Source organism: Puma concolor, chromosome E2 (genome assembly GCF_028749965.1).
Source record: "Puma concolor isolate L17-30 chromosome E2, mPumCon1.1.hap2, whole genome shotgun sequence".
Classification (NCBI taxonomy): Eukaryota; Metazoa; Chordata; class Mammalia; order Carnivora; family Felidae; genus Puma; species Puma concolor.
Window position 1 is genome coordinate 55,732,913 of NC_141681.1, and position 13,963 is coordinate 55,746,875.

A 13,963-nucleotide genomic window follows, 5' to 3' on the forward strand; every position below is an offset into this window, starting at 1 on the left:
GAACTCTGGCCATCCTCCCCCAACCCTGGTTCAGAGGGACAAACTCCCCCTAGGTGACCGCACAGCCAATAAGATCGCGCTGTGGATGAAACCGGATGGTGCAGCATCCGCACCGTGCGCTGCGCTCAAAGGTAAACATGGTTACTGTAAATGAGAGTCCCTCAAGTGAAGCGGTTTTACTTATCGTGCAACAGTCAGACATGACACATAGTAGGTCCTACAGAAGCGTTAGGACTCTCCTGAGCATGCCCAGAACCTGGCAGAGTGTGAGGCAAGCAGCCCCTTAATTCCTACCAGCTCTGAGACACAGGAGTACTGGCCTCTCCAGCCCCTCCTCCCTCAGACCCGAGAGTCCTGGCCCCCAGCCCTTCCTCCCTCAGACCCTGGAGTCCTGGCCCCTGTTCTTCCTCCCTCAGACCCAGGAGTCTGACCCCACAGGCCCTCCTCCCTCAGACCCAGGATTCCTGATTCCCCAACCCCTCCTCCCTCAGACCCAGTTCAGGCCCCCAGCCCCTCCTCCCTCAGACCCGGAAGTCCCGGCCCCCAGCCCCTCCTCCCTCAGACCCAGGAGTCCCGGCCCCCAGCTTCTGCGGGGTCGGCGGCGACCGGTCCCGTCCGTCCCCCTCCCAGCCTCGCACCGAAGCCCGGGCGGAGGTCCCTTGGGTTTATTCGCAGCGCTCTTTACAGGTAGCCCCGCACCCCCCGGCGGCGGGGCCCGGCGCAGAGCCGGGGTCGCTGGGAGGCGGGGGTGGCGGCCCCGACGACCCCTCCTCGTCGCGCCCCCCGCGGCCCTTGCCGATGGCCAGGCGGGGCCGGCCGCGCTGCAGCCCGTCCAGGAGGGCGCAGGCCTGGCAGAGCGCGCGGCTGGCCAGCGCCCCGCAGCGGGAGCAGGCGCCGGGGGGCGGGGGCCGCGCGGCCGGGGCCAAGGCCAGGCGCTCGGCCGAGTGCACCAGGTCCAGCGCCGCCGACGGCCGCGCCGCCTCCAGGAGCTTGAGCAGGTGGCGCGCGTGGCCGCGGAAGGCCTCGGGCGCGTAGACGCACTCCTCCGAGAAGTAGTCGAGGCGGCGGAAGTGCGCGTACAGCACCACCTCCTTCTGCGAGGCCAGCTGCAGCGGGCGGCAGCGCGGCAGCGCGCCCCCCTCGCCCCGCGAGCCCAGGCCCCCGCCCCGGGCCAGCCGCCCCGCGTCGCCCCGCAGGAAGTTCATGAGCACGGTCTCCGCCATGTCGTCGGCGTTGTGGCCTGGGGGAGAGAGACGGGGAGCCGGTGAGATGGGGGCGCCGCCGTGGGGCAGCAGGGACCCAGACGGACGGGGAGGGGCCCTGGAGAGCGGCACAGAGTGGGCGACCCGGGCTGGAGACCCCCACCCCACCCCCAGACACTGCAGGACGCCAGGACCAGGAGAGAGATTGGGGGGGGGGGGGGCGGAGAACAGCAGGGAGGGCCGGACAGGGCCAGGGAGACCCCTGGGCACCGCGCGACAGCCTGGTGGAGGTGGGCGGTGGGCACAGTGAGAAACGAGAGGGGACACACAGGCCTCCAGGAGGCAACCCGGGGTGCCCTCATTTGCCACCCACTTATCGCCAACCAGGCCCTGTGCCAGCTGCTTTTTCAGGAGGGTAGAAGTGCTTTATGCTACAAATATCTTTTCAGTCTCAGTTGAAGGTGTTCGTCACACGGCACCGGCACCGGAGAAGTCACAGCGGCCTCTAACGGTCAGTGGAGGTTGTCAAGTAGGCTGCTGTCCCAGTGCCGGGGAATGCGGATCACCGCGTGCAGGAAGGCCAGCGAGAGCTTCAGTATTTACTCGACAGTCACCATAAACGTCACCTAAACGTCTACCTATTCTGCATCTTGTCGTCTTATGCTTGAGTCTGTCTGGTCCGACAGACACTGGTCTTCTTGGCGCTTCTCCAGTTGGCCACACTTCCCCTCCTCAGGGCCTTTGCACCAGCCACTCTGCTCAGACCCCAACAACTGGGTCTGCCCTTCACTGGTTACTCAGGCGGCCTTCAGGTCAGGCTCACTCAGGAACCACTTCCTAACTCCAGGCTTCCCCCTTCACTGGGTCCTCCTGTTGTAAACTGGCAAAGTCTGTGTGATTTTTCCTTAGCAGCACCTGCCGGGTTATAATTATGGACATGATGGGAGGGCAGGGGCAGAGGCTGTCTTGGGCAGCATCAGGACGCAAACATCTCTGTGAGGCCTGCTGTTTGCCAGTCTCTGGTCTAAGTGCCTCACACAGAACTCGCTTTATTCCCAACGACCCTGGGACCTCGATACTATTAATAACCCCGTTTTACAGATGAGGTAACCGAGGTTAGGTGTTGCTCGAGGCTACAAAGCGTCTGGTACAGAGGAGATGGTCAACAATCACGTGTTGAAGCAACGGTTGGGAGAGAGTAAGTTCTCAAGTTCTCAGAGAGAAAAGGCCGACAGAGAAGGGGGGTCTAAAGAGTTGCGTTTCAGACTACAGATGGCTTCTGATGGGTGGTGTCGCTTCACTCGCCTCCTTTTGTGAAGGGACACAGAGAATGTCATTTTGAAAACTGCAGGGAACACAGCCCCAGCCCCCGGAGAGCACCCCTGCACCCCTCCACGGCCAAAGCGAAGGCAGTGACTCAAAGCTTGCCGCGCCCAACCCCGGCGCGCGCACACTCTGCCCACGCACCTTCAGCGGGCGTGCGCACCCCCTTCTTGTGGAGATCCCCCACTTCGGGCACCCCCGGCGTCTCCTTCACCCCTTGCTGGGCACGCGCCCAGCCCCCTTGCAGCGCCCGCCCCGCGCCCCTCGGCTGCGGCGCCCGCGCTCACCCGTCACGATGTGCGTGGCTCCCACGAGGCGCGCCCCTTCCTCCAGCGCGCGGCGCCGCAGGACCCCGCAGAAGGTGCAGCAGGCGCGGCTGCGGCCGGAGCCGGCCGTGCTGCGGGCCACGGCGTCCATCGTCCAGCCCCCGAAGAGGTCGGCGTAGGCCACGACGGTGAGCGGGAGGTCCCAGCGCGCCGCCTGGCGCCGCACGGCCGCCAGCGCCGCGTCCCGGTAGCCGCCGATGCCCTCGTCCACGGCCACCAGGCGCAGCGAGACGCCCAGGCGCGGCGCCAGCTCGCGCAGCACGTGCGCCAGCACCGTGGAGTCCTTGCCGCCGGAGGCGCCCACGGCCACCACGGCGCCGGGCGGCAGCAGGCGGCCCGCCAGCACCGTGTGCAGCACCTCGGCCTCGAAGGCGGTGCAGAAGCAGGCGCCGCACAGCGCTTGGCCGGAGCGCGGGCGGCGGAGGGCGGCGCGCGCCGCGTGGCAGGAGGCGCACTGCGGGGCGGGCATCGTGGGTTCCGGGCGGGCGGGCGGGGAGGAGTTGGCTGCCCCTGGACAGGGAGAGAGGGGAGGCAGGTTACGTGCGGATTCCGGATTGCGGGGTCGATGCCTCCGCGGAGGCTGCTGGATCACATCTCCAAGGAGACTATCTGGGGTTGCTTTTGTTTTCGAGGTGGGGTGTTTGGGCCTCCAGGGCTGGGCTCAACTCTGCTCTGGTGTCAGAATCTCCCACAAGCTTCTACGGGTGTATCAAAACATGGATAAGCCCATCCCTGACCCCTTTCCGTCCCTCTCCTCCAACCTCCTCCATCCCCAGCCAAAACCAATCCTCTAGCTACACCCTCCTTGGTCCCACACGCCTGGTAAACCCAGTATCCCCTCCCCAAGCTACCATCGCCTCCAGTCTGGCCTAGTGCAGGAGACTCCCAGCAGGTTATCTGCTTCTAGGCTTTGCCACCATATGTGGCTTCTAGGCTTTGCCACCATATGTGGAATGACCTCATATGAGCTATTGTTTACTGTCTGTGACTTTCTGAGCCAAGGGACCAGTGCCACTCAAGATGTCTAACAGGCACCTCAAAACCCAGATTCCCAATTCTTCTTCCCACGCCTGCTTCTCCTGCAGTAAAGAGCACTTCCATCCTTTCAGCTGCCCAGGCAAGATGCCTTGGGCTCCGGGACGCTGACCTGCTCTCGCCACCCTTCTTCCTCTCCCTGCCGGTGACTCCAAATTGCAATGTCAAGTCCTGACCATTTCTCCACATCCTCAGACCTCAAACCCCAAATGCCCAAATGGCATACAGCAAATCCTGTTTGACGGCAGCTTTAACCCAGAAGGCGATGCGTCTCCCCATCTCCACGGCTGCCACCCTCATGTGAGCAATACTGCAGGAGGCTCCTCACCAGAGTCCCTGCCTCCACCCTGCCCACCCTCCTCTCCTCTCCACAGGACAGCCAGCGGACCCTGCCCGGTATGTTCTATACATCGTCCCATGCAACCCTTCTCACTTTAGGAAAAGCCAGTGGCTCCGAGGCTCTCTGTGATCTGGCTCCCTTTTTCTCTGACCTCATGTCCCACTGTCCTCAGTCATGCTGGTCTCTACTCTCAAACACTCCACGATGCACCTACTGGAAGGTGTTTGCACCAGCTCTTTCCTCTGCTCAGAGAACTCCTCCCTGTCATGTGGCCAGCAAGTAACGCTTAGGAGCCATCAGTGGTGACCATCAGGTGCATCTGTCAGCGCTGAGCAACAGCCCTTTGAAACTTTTTTCTCCTTTGACTTTGGACTTGATCCTCTCTCTGCTGCCCTGGTTTCTCTTCTGCTGAATCTCAGTCTCTTTTGGAGAGTCCTCATCATGGTCCTCAGGTTCCACCCAGCCCATTCTCCTTGTAGGTGACTCTGAATTGTGATGTCCATCCAGCTGGTCCTCCAGATGCCCCACTGAGGATTCTGGCTAGGCCTTCTCCCAGATCCCAAGTGCCCACACTAGCCAGGCTCCATTCCACGAGGCAGAAACCTGCTCCAGCCCAGCTGTTTCCTGTCTCCTGAAAGCATCACCACCTTCCACCTAGCCCCTTCGCAGGGCAGGACAGGACATAAAGTCGCCTTGGACTCATCCCTCCTCTTGCCCTAAATCTGCAGTCACCCAGTTTTGGAGGTCTGCCTCCTGAAGGAGGAAGACCCTGGCAGGTGTTGAGTCTGTGCAGATTGTCAGAGGCTCATAGGCCATGATATGGAGTTTGAATTTTATTCATAGGGAGATATGAGCCACAGGAGGATTCTGAGCAGGAAAGGGATATGAACTGACATGGGTTTTGTTTGGGGGAGAGAGAGAGAGAGAGAGAGAGAGAGAGCGAGAGCGAGAAGGGGAGGGACAAATGGAGAGGGAGAGAGAATCCCAAGCAGGCACCATGCCCAGCATGGAGCCCAACACAGGGCTCGACATCCCTAATCAACCCTGAGATCAGGACCCAGGCGGAAATTGAAATCAAGAGTCAGATGTTTAACTGACTGAACCAGCCAGGTGTCCCTAATTTATATTTTAAAACGATCCCATTCCATTGACTGCTGTGTGAGGAACATCCTTTAGGGGGCAAGAGCAAAGGCAGGGAGGCCAGTGAGGAGGCTATGGCAATAGCCAGTGACAGATGCAAGTGGCCTGGGTGGGGGTGGTGGCAGTGGAGGTGGGAAGGGTGGGATTCTAGATCTGTTCCGAAGGCAGAGTCCATAGGACTTGCACAAGACTTGGATTGTGGTGGAGGCGGGGCTGATGCGAAAAGGTGAATGCAAAGTGACTTGGAGGTTTTGGCCAGAGCACCGGGGAGGAAGATGGGGCCATTTTGTCAGGAGGGTCCCCAGGAATTCCATTTGGACACATCAGGTTTGAAATGCCTGTTAAGTGTCTTCCCCCTGAAGACTGAATCCAGCCTGGGTCAGGCGCCCCCTCTAGGCTCACAGGGCCGCTACGATGCCTCCATCCCAGCCTGACCATGGCTCTACCCGTCATGGTGGCCGACCTGTCTCCTTCGGGGTACTAATGTCAGGGACTGGGTCTGCCTCGTCCACCAGCCTCACATTGGGCTTGGAACAGTGTCGGCGCTCGGTAAAGAACTGTAGAATGAGGTAATAATAGATGCCCCCAGAAGAGACGCGGACCCCAGGGATGCCTCCGGATTACAGCCTTGTCAGGATGACAGTGTGTGAACCCTCTATCAGAACAGAAGCTCAAGGACACAGTAGGGGCCTCTTTGATGTGCCTAATGGCATGGGGGTTGGGGAGGGAGATCGTGGAATCCCCACCTGGCGGAAGGGGTGGACGGGCAAGAAACAGGATGGACCACAATGCCCAGAGTGGGGATCCTGGCCAGAAGGCCTCTGGGACACAGGCGTTAGGGAATCACAGGGGCTAGTGTCACCACTCCCCGAGGCTCTCGACCTCACATGGCACCGCAATAACGAGCAGGGGCCCATGGGCCCACACGCTCCAGGAGCAACTACTCACCTGGACAGAACGCGGTACTAGGACGTCCCAACAGCACCACACGCGGAAGTCTGGCACGGAAGTGGCTCCGGAGACTACAACTCCCACAAGGCTTTGGGGCTGTCTTGCCTACTGCTCCTAGAACCCCATGCGGCAACTCCAAAGTTCCTGCGGCTACTAGGCCTCCCAGTCCTACAACTCCCAGCAACCCTTGCGGCCCCTTCTACCGATTGCCAAAGTGTACTGCCCGATTTCCTTTATGCGCCTGCGCCTGGTCTTAGGACGCGGCAGAGCTGAGAGAGAGAGAGAGAGAGAGAGAGAGAGAGTGTTTCTATGACGGTGAGAGAAAGAGAGAGAAAGAATTTCTGTCGCAGTGCGTTGTCACCGTCACCGTGCCGGACACTTAAAAGGCGAAGTAGCTGTATTCGGATTATCTGTTTTCGTGGGATTATTACAGGCTTTTAAAGACACTGTGGAGCATTGATTTCTACCCTTTGAGGGTGGCGTTGCAGCTGGGAATTGAGGATGGGAGTGCTGCGGCGGCTCAGGAGTGCGAAAGGTGGAGGTGACGCATGCGCAGGGCAGGAAGTCCGAGGGTCGGGGCTCGGAGTGGATCCATGCGTGCACGTGCGGGGGGTATTGGTGCGCATGAGCGTGTCGGATAGGGAGAGGTAGCAGTATGTGTGAGCTGAGGTCTCTGCGCGTGCCTCAGCTGTTAGTGGTTGGGGGGGTGGGGGGTGGTTTCTGGACGTGTGCCTGGCTCTGGGTAGTGGGTGAGATTGAGGTCCCGGCCAGCGAACCGGGTAGTACACACTTCCCTTCACCAGGAGGTGGAGCTCCGGGATGGCAAGCCGGTGAGAGAGGGCTTGACCCCTCCAGACCCCGACTTCTGAGACTGAGGGATCCAAAGGCCCAGACCCCTGAGACTCAGTAGTCTTTAGGCTCGGTGTCCTGGAGCCTCAGAGGTCCAGTAACCCAGGGGCCTGGAGACCCAGACCCTCTCGATTATTACTGAGAAATCCCACTCTAAAAAATACACCAAACAAAAGTGCATATTCACATCAAAGCCATGTTTGTATGAGCACTCTTCCTAATTGTTCCAGACTAGAAACAACCCAAATATCCTATTGCATAGCGTATGGCATATGCACACAATGAAACTCTTTCAGCAGTGAGAATGAATGGATAGCTGTTGTGTGGGTAACTCTCACAATAAAGTATTAAGCACAAGAAGCCAGACACTAAGATCCCAACTACATCGAAGTCAAAAACAGAAAACTAATCAATGATGATAGAAATTACTTATAGTGGTTACTTTTTTATTTTTTATTTAAAAAAAAAATTTTTTTTTTTCAACGTTTATTTATTTTTGGGACAGAGAGAAACAGAGCATGAACGGGGGAGGGGCAGAGAGAGAGGGAGACGCAGAATCGGAAACAGGCTCCAGGCTCCAAGCCATCAGCCCAGAGCCTGACGCAGGGCTCGAACTCACGGACCGCGAGATCGTGACCTGGCTGAAGTCGGACGCTTAACCGACTGCGCCACCCAGGCGCCCCATAGTGGTTACTTTTTTAGAGGGGAGTAACTGAGAATGAGTGCTGGTGGGGTTTCTTGATCTAGGTGGTTATTCCAGGAATGTCATCATCGTACGAAAATTGATCAAGCTTATCTTTATAAACGGAACTGTTTTCTCCGTGTATGTTTTGCTTCAATGTCTTTTGCTTTAAGAACAATATAAGGGGATGTTTCACTCAAATATATTATATTTCATTTTAAAATTCAGATGACGTGTAAAAATTATAAGAAAAATTTCATTTACCGAAACGGTCTCAAGAAGAAACAAAACCCCCAAATAGCCATGTGTCCATAAAGGAATTGATTCAGTAGGAAACATCTTTGTCCAGGGGATAAAAATTCACTGGCAAGTTCTGAATGGCAGAAATCATACCGATTTTCTATGAAGCTTTCCAAGTATGAAAGATACATCAGCCAGTATGACTTTTGGAGGTCTTTTGCTTTCTTCAGACTTCATTGAGTCCTGCAGAGCAGGACCAAGAACCTCTTCATCTCTGGCGACTGGGGGTCTGAAGTTGCACTAATGCATACAATTTCTATCCTTTTCCTATCCACTGGCTTCCTCTTGTGTGTGTGTGTGTGTGTGTGTGTGTGTGTGTGTGTGTGTGTGTGTGTTTAACCACTTTTCCCATACTGAGACCCTGGTGACCAGACTGTCCCAAGACAGTGCCTGGCATTTATGGTTCAAGAGATGTTTCTGCTGCTGGTAGTGCTGCTGTAATCCATGCTGTAGGAAGGTGAGTGGGCCAGGAGCCAGAAGAGTCTAGGGTGGGAAATGAGGGTGGAGTCTGGGTCTCTCTAACGGCTTTGGTGCAGGGTCCAAATATGACATTGAAGTGCAGAAATGGGGGACACGGGTCTCCATCCCCCCAGTTACTTGGGTCAGGACTCCTAACTCCACATGCCTCCTTTTCTCTCTGACCCCCATGAATCAATGGGTCCTGTAAGCTTTATCTCCAGAAAATGTCCCAAATTGCCCCCTTCCTCATCCCCTCTTTGTCCTGCCTCCTCCCCTTCACCCATATGGCCTTGACCATTGCTCCTTCCTCCTGCCCAGCCTCCTGGTCTCTGGTGTCTCCCGTCAAGTCTGTGTCCCACATAGAACAGGCCCAGAAAGGTTTCCCTACCCCCATAGCCTACCCTGCCCCTTCCCCGCTCAGAGCCCTCTGGTGGCTCCCCTGCACCTCAGGGTGACTTCCTCAGCTTATCAGGTGCAGAAACTTCCCTGTCCTCTCTAGCAGGTCCCAGAGATATTTGCATTTCCTTTCATCTACCAGGCTCATAGCCATGTGTCCATAAAGGAATTGATTCAGTAGGAAACATCTTTTTCCAGGGGATAAAAGGCTCACTGCCTTTGCTTGTCACTCCTCTACCTGAGGTGCCTTCCTCCATATGTTAATATGACCAGTTCCTCTCCTCCTTCTAGTCTCAGCTAAGCCTCTCTCCCTCCAGGATCTTTCAGCCACTCTAGACTCCTGGAGTCTATACATGGGCTTGGGTCAAATAGTCGTGCACCCTCTGTGTCTGTTTGGGAAGTGGGTGAGGCACACCTCTCAGCTCCACCACCCCTGTTCACCCCCCACTGGATCCTGGTCCAATAGCAACCCCCTGCCATGCTGAGCTGGTCCCAGGAAGGAAAAGCCCTAACAAGCCGCACCCCCCCCCCCAACCCTAAGCACCTGATGTCCTGGAGCTGCCCCACGTAGGGGCTGGAGATGAAGGAGAATTCACCTGCCAGGCTTAGCACCCGCTGGGCTCCCAAAACATTTCCTTCAGCCTCTCTGTGCAAAGTGAGTTGCAACACAGATTCTGGGGGTGGACAGCCTGGCCAGGTGTTTAGGATGTGGAAGGGCCTAGGGCCAGAACTTCATCCCCTGCCCACCCCAGTCCCCCACCCCACTTCCCTAGAAAGCCCCTCTTCCGGCAACTGTGTGACTGAGGAGTAGGAGGGCTCATGCCCCTGGTCCTCACCCTGCTCAGAGGGGCCCTCATGGGGGCTGGCTTCCTCTTCACCTATGGCCTCACCGGATCTACTACACAAGGTGAGCGGGCCTATCCCTCTCCAGGGAAGTCTCCAGGAAGTCCCTGAGTTCCAGGTGGGGCTGAGCTGTCCCACCCCACCTGTAGTTAGAATTAAAGGGGTGACTCTCTGATCTGAGAGCCATGTTGTCCCTGCAGGTGTGGGGGGCCCCCAGGGAGCAGAGCTGAGAGGCCTGAGTCTCCGCCCTTCTTGAGATGGGACTAAGGTGTGGATCTGGAGTCCAGAGGGACAGATATGGGGACATCATGGTCAGCTTCTTCCTGGAAACACCTGGCCCACACACCCTGTGACTGCTCCTTTGTGTTCTACCTGCCCCTACCCCCATCTATGCACCTCCTCTCCCTTCCCTGTTCCCTCCTGTCCCACCCAGTCTCAGCCCCCTGATGCAGGGACTAGCCTTTGTTATCTTGTTAACACTATACAGTTTTTAACTCAAAATTTGGTTCCTATTGTATACCACATTTGTCACCTTTCCCCCCTAAATTTGTACTTTTAATGGTGTGCATTCCACAAGCATTTACTTATCACACACTATGGGCAGAGTAAAGCCCAGCATTCTTAGGGGTCACAGCTGTGCAAGAGGGCCATGCTGCATTTAGTGACAGGAGTCTTTGTCAATAGAAATACTGGATGGTCAGCGGCCCCAGACTGTTGACTCCACTCCAGATGCCCCTCCAACCCGCCCCCTCCCCCAGGGCAGCTGGAGAGAACACCTGAAAACACAAATCTGGACGTTTCACTCTCTGATTCTCTAGCTTTCCACTTTCAGTGGCTTCTATTTCTCATGGAAATAATGAGAAAGTAGGAAATATGGCCCATGAGGTCTTGCTTTCATCTGTTTGTCCCCCTTTTGACTGTACTAGACAGGGTTCCCCAGAGGAACAGAACCAAACAGAGATTTACTATGAAGAACTGGTTCAATAATGGAGGCTGAGGGGACCCACAATCTGCCACCTGAAAGCTGGGGACCCAGGAAAGCCAGAGGTGTAATTCCAGTCTGAGTCCCAAAGCCTGAGAACCAGGGGGAACTGATGCTGCAGATCCCAGTGCACAGGCAGGAAAACACCAATGTCGCAGCTCAGGAAGGAATGAGTCTGCTCTTCCTCTGCTTTTTGTTCTTTTCAGACCTTGGATGATGCCCACTGGCAGCCAGAAGGGGTTATCTACTTTACTGAGTCAACCAAGTCAACCGATTCAAATGCTAATCTCATCTGGAAACACCCCCACAGTCACACCCGGAAACAATGTTTAATCTGGGCATTTAATCAGCATAGACAGACAGACACACACACACACACACAAAACTGGGCATTGGTCATTCTGACTACTGAGACCGTTGGCCATATCCTGTCCTTTGCTCAGGGAAGATGGGGCTCCTGTGAATAGGCAAATGGCCCTAGTTGTCAGGTTAAAGAGATCCTGGGACAATGTCTTAGAAGGAGAGAAACAGGCACATTGTTTTCCTGGATCCTTTGCATGTCACTGTGAACTTCTCTCTGGGCCACCTGTGTCCCCCTGGATTGGTGGACCAATCAATGTACCAGGGCTCAATGGCTCTTGCTGCCGGAAATTCAGCCACTTTCCCCCAACACCTTCTTCGCTCCCAGCAATTGAGCAGCTGGAATGTCAAGCCAACAAAAGTGAGCCACCAGAGCAGCCACAGGGTGTGAGAGCTGCAATAGTTCCTGCTCCTCCACTGACCCTCGGAGCCCCATGGCTGCTGCTTCAACTTCTCCCTTCTCTTGTAGCCAGCTTTAACCTGGATGCAAACGTGGAAGGGGATTCTGGGAAATGTAGTCCTAGCCTGACAAAGCTCCACAGGCATCTTCACTGAAGGCTTTAGATCCCCACTTAAGAGCCATCCTTTAAATACGTATGTAAAAGGGGTGCCTGGGTGGCTCAGTTGGTTAAGTCTCTGACTCACGATGTCGGCTCAGGCCATGATCTCACAGTCCATGGGTTTGAGCCCTGTATTGGGCTCTGCTCTGACAGCACAGACCCTGCTTGGGATTCTCTCCACCACCACCGCCCCCCACTCCTCCTCCACTTGCTCTCTCTTGCTCTCTCAAAATAAGTAAAGAAACATTTTTAAAAATTTTTAAAAGAAATACAGTATGTAGAAAAATTCATCAGGCCTGTAAACCTTCAGAACGTTACCTTTTACCTAGTAGCTATGATTTGTGCAAGCTAGTGTTTCAGTTACCTGTTGCTGCACATCAAGCCACCCTACAACTCAGTAGCCTGAACAATCATTGTATTTTGTCTCACAGTGCTGTAAATTGGTCAGAGCCCAGCTGGACAGTTTCACCCCTTGTCTTGCTCTGGGCTCTTCTGGGCAGTTATGTTATGATGGTGGCCAGGGCTGGGCCTGGATGTCTGAGGCTCAGGGTTCCTCTATGTAGCCTCTCTCTCCATCAGAGTCCCCTGGGTTGCTTACACAGACGCCCAGGACTCTGCGAGGCAGGAGCCGAAGCTACCAAGCCTTCTTAATATCTGAGCTGTATGAGTCTTAGAACATCTTGTCCTCCACATTCTATTAATCAAAGTAGTCATGGACCCGACCTTGATTCAAGAGGAGGAGATAATAATAACAATTTTATCTCATAATGAGGGGAGCTCCATGTTTGTGTAAGGAAGGGCAGGGTTGTTTGGGGTGGTCTTTGGAAGCTAGTTCCTACAGCTGCCCATCTGTCTTGAGTTTTGGCTGCCTGCTCTATGTGATGAGGGGATTACCCCTCTCTGTCAGAGATGTTCAGAAAATGAAATGGAACCGGATATGTAAAAGGGCAACACAGAACCTTCACTTTCCCTGCTCTTGAACTAGTGGCAACAGCCTGGCATTGTCCATAGGACATTTCTGAGGGTGGATAGAAGGATAAGGAGGAGAGACTGAGACCTTCCCTTCCCCTGAGGGAGTTCCCTTCCCCTGGAGTTTCCCTTCCAGGTAGACCTAAGCCCTCTCCAGCACATCTGACATGCTGACTATACTGACTCCAGACCTAGGATCCCTGTTCTGTGTGATCAGGCCCCTCCGCAGAGCTGTGGACATGCCCAAAGCCAGCACTCCCCTCTGATTCAGAACCACGGACAGCACCATCACCCTTTCCCAGGGACCACCCCCCAGCCAGGTAAGTCCTGTTTGGAGATAGCGCCCCCTGTGGGTGGTGGCCCCTCCTCTGCTGGGGCAGAGGTGATGTTGGTCACAGAGCACAAAACTTGGTAGCTGGAGGAGGATTTCCAGCACATTAGGAGACTGAGTGTGATAGAGAACGTAATACCTGAGAGTCCAGGAATTCTCAGGGTACCAAGATCACCTGTGGAATTCACATCCCTTGAGATTGCCTGAGAGTCCCTACCATGTCAACTTGTCTCTGAGGACCCACTTTGCAGTTCAAAAGGGCAAGAGCCCCGCTGTCCCCCCCACCCATCCCCCTCAGCCATCCCTAGCCTTCACCTCCCTCATCCCAGCCACCTACCCTGTGACATTGGAATCGTCAGGAATCTGTCTCCCAGCCAGATGCTACTCCCCTCAAAGACAAGAGCTACATCTCTCATATCACCCCTTTACTGGAAACCTGAAGGCATAAGGTAAATGGTTGTTGAATGAATGAGTGAATGAATGAATGAATGAATGAAATTTTCTCTCCATCTCATGGGAAAAGTTGATAATTTTTCCCTCTCAGATTAACATAAACTACCCATCTCCCAGCTCAATGAATTCTGGTCTGACAAAGATTGGTTAAGTAGTTCTCTGTGTAGACAGTGGTGTATGAGACAGGGCACCCATATATGAGTTGTGCAATTCATTTGCCCACTCTGGACCTCAGTGTCTTCTTCTGAAAATCAAAGAAGTGGGGCTAGAAGGCCTCCTAGCTCTGATGGCCTGTGGGTTATAAGTTCCTCCTTTGCACACAGCTAGATTCTCTGTGGTTTCCCCGTATCTCTCCTCATTCTTCTGCTTTTCTTTTTTTTTTTTTTTAATTTTTGATGTTTATTTATTTTTGACAGAGTGAGAGAGACAGAGCATGAATGGGGGAGGGGCAGAGAAAGAGGG

The 13,963-nt window shown here is 55.2% G+C and overlaps 1 protein-coding gene across 1 annotated transcript; it reads right to left on the bottom strand.

The window, feature by feature from the left end:
- Positions 1 to 649: 649 nt before the first annotated feature.
- On the bottom strand, positions 650 to 6,417 carry CTU1 (cytosolic thiouridylase subunit 1). Its single transcript, XM_086690572.1, has 3 exons — positions 6,315 to 6,417; positions 2,813 to 3,361; positions 650 to 1,240 (listed from the first exon to the last, which is right to left on the bottom strand). The coding sequence occupies exons 2-3, from the start codon at positions 3,318 to 3,320 to the stop codon at positions 666 to 668; spliced, it is 1,083 nt and encodes a 360-aa protein (XP_086546698.1). The 5' UTR covers positions 3,321 to 3,361; positions 6,315 to 6,417; the 3' UTR covers positions 650 to 665.
- Positions 6,418 to 13,963: the final 7,546 nt, after the last annotated feature.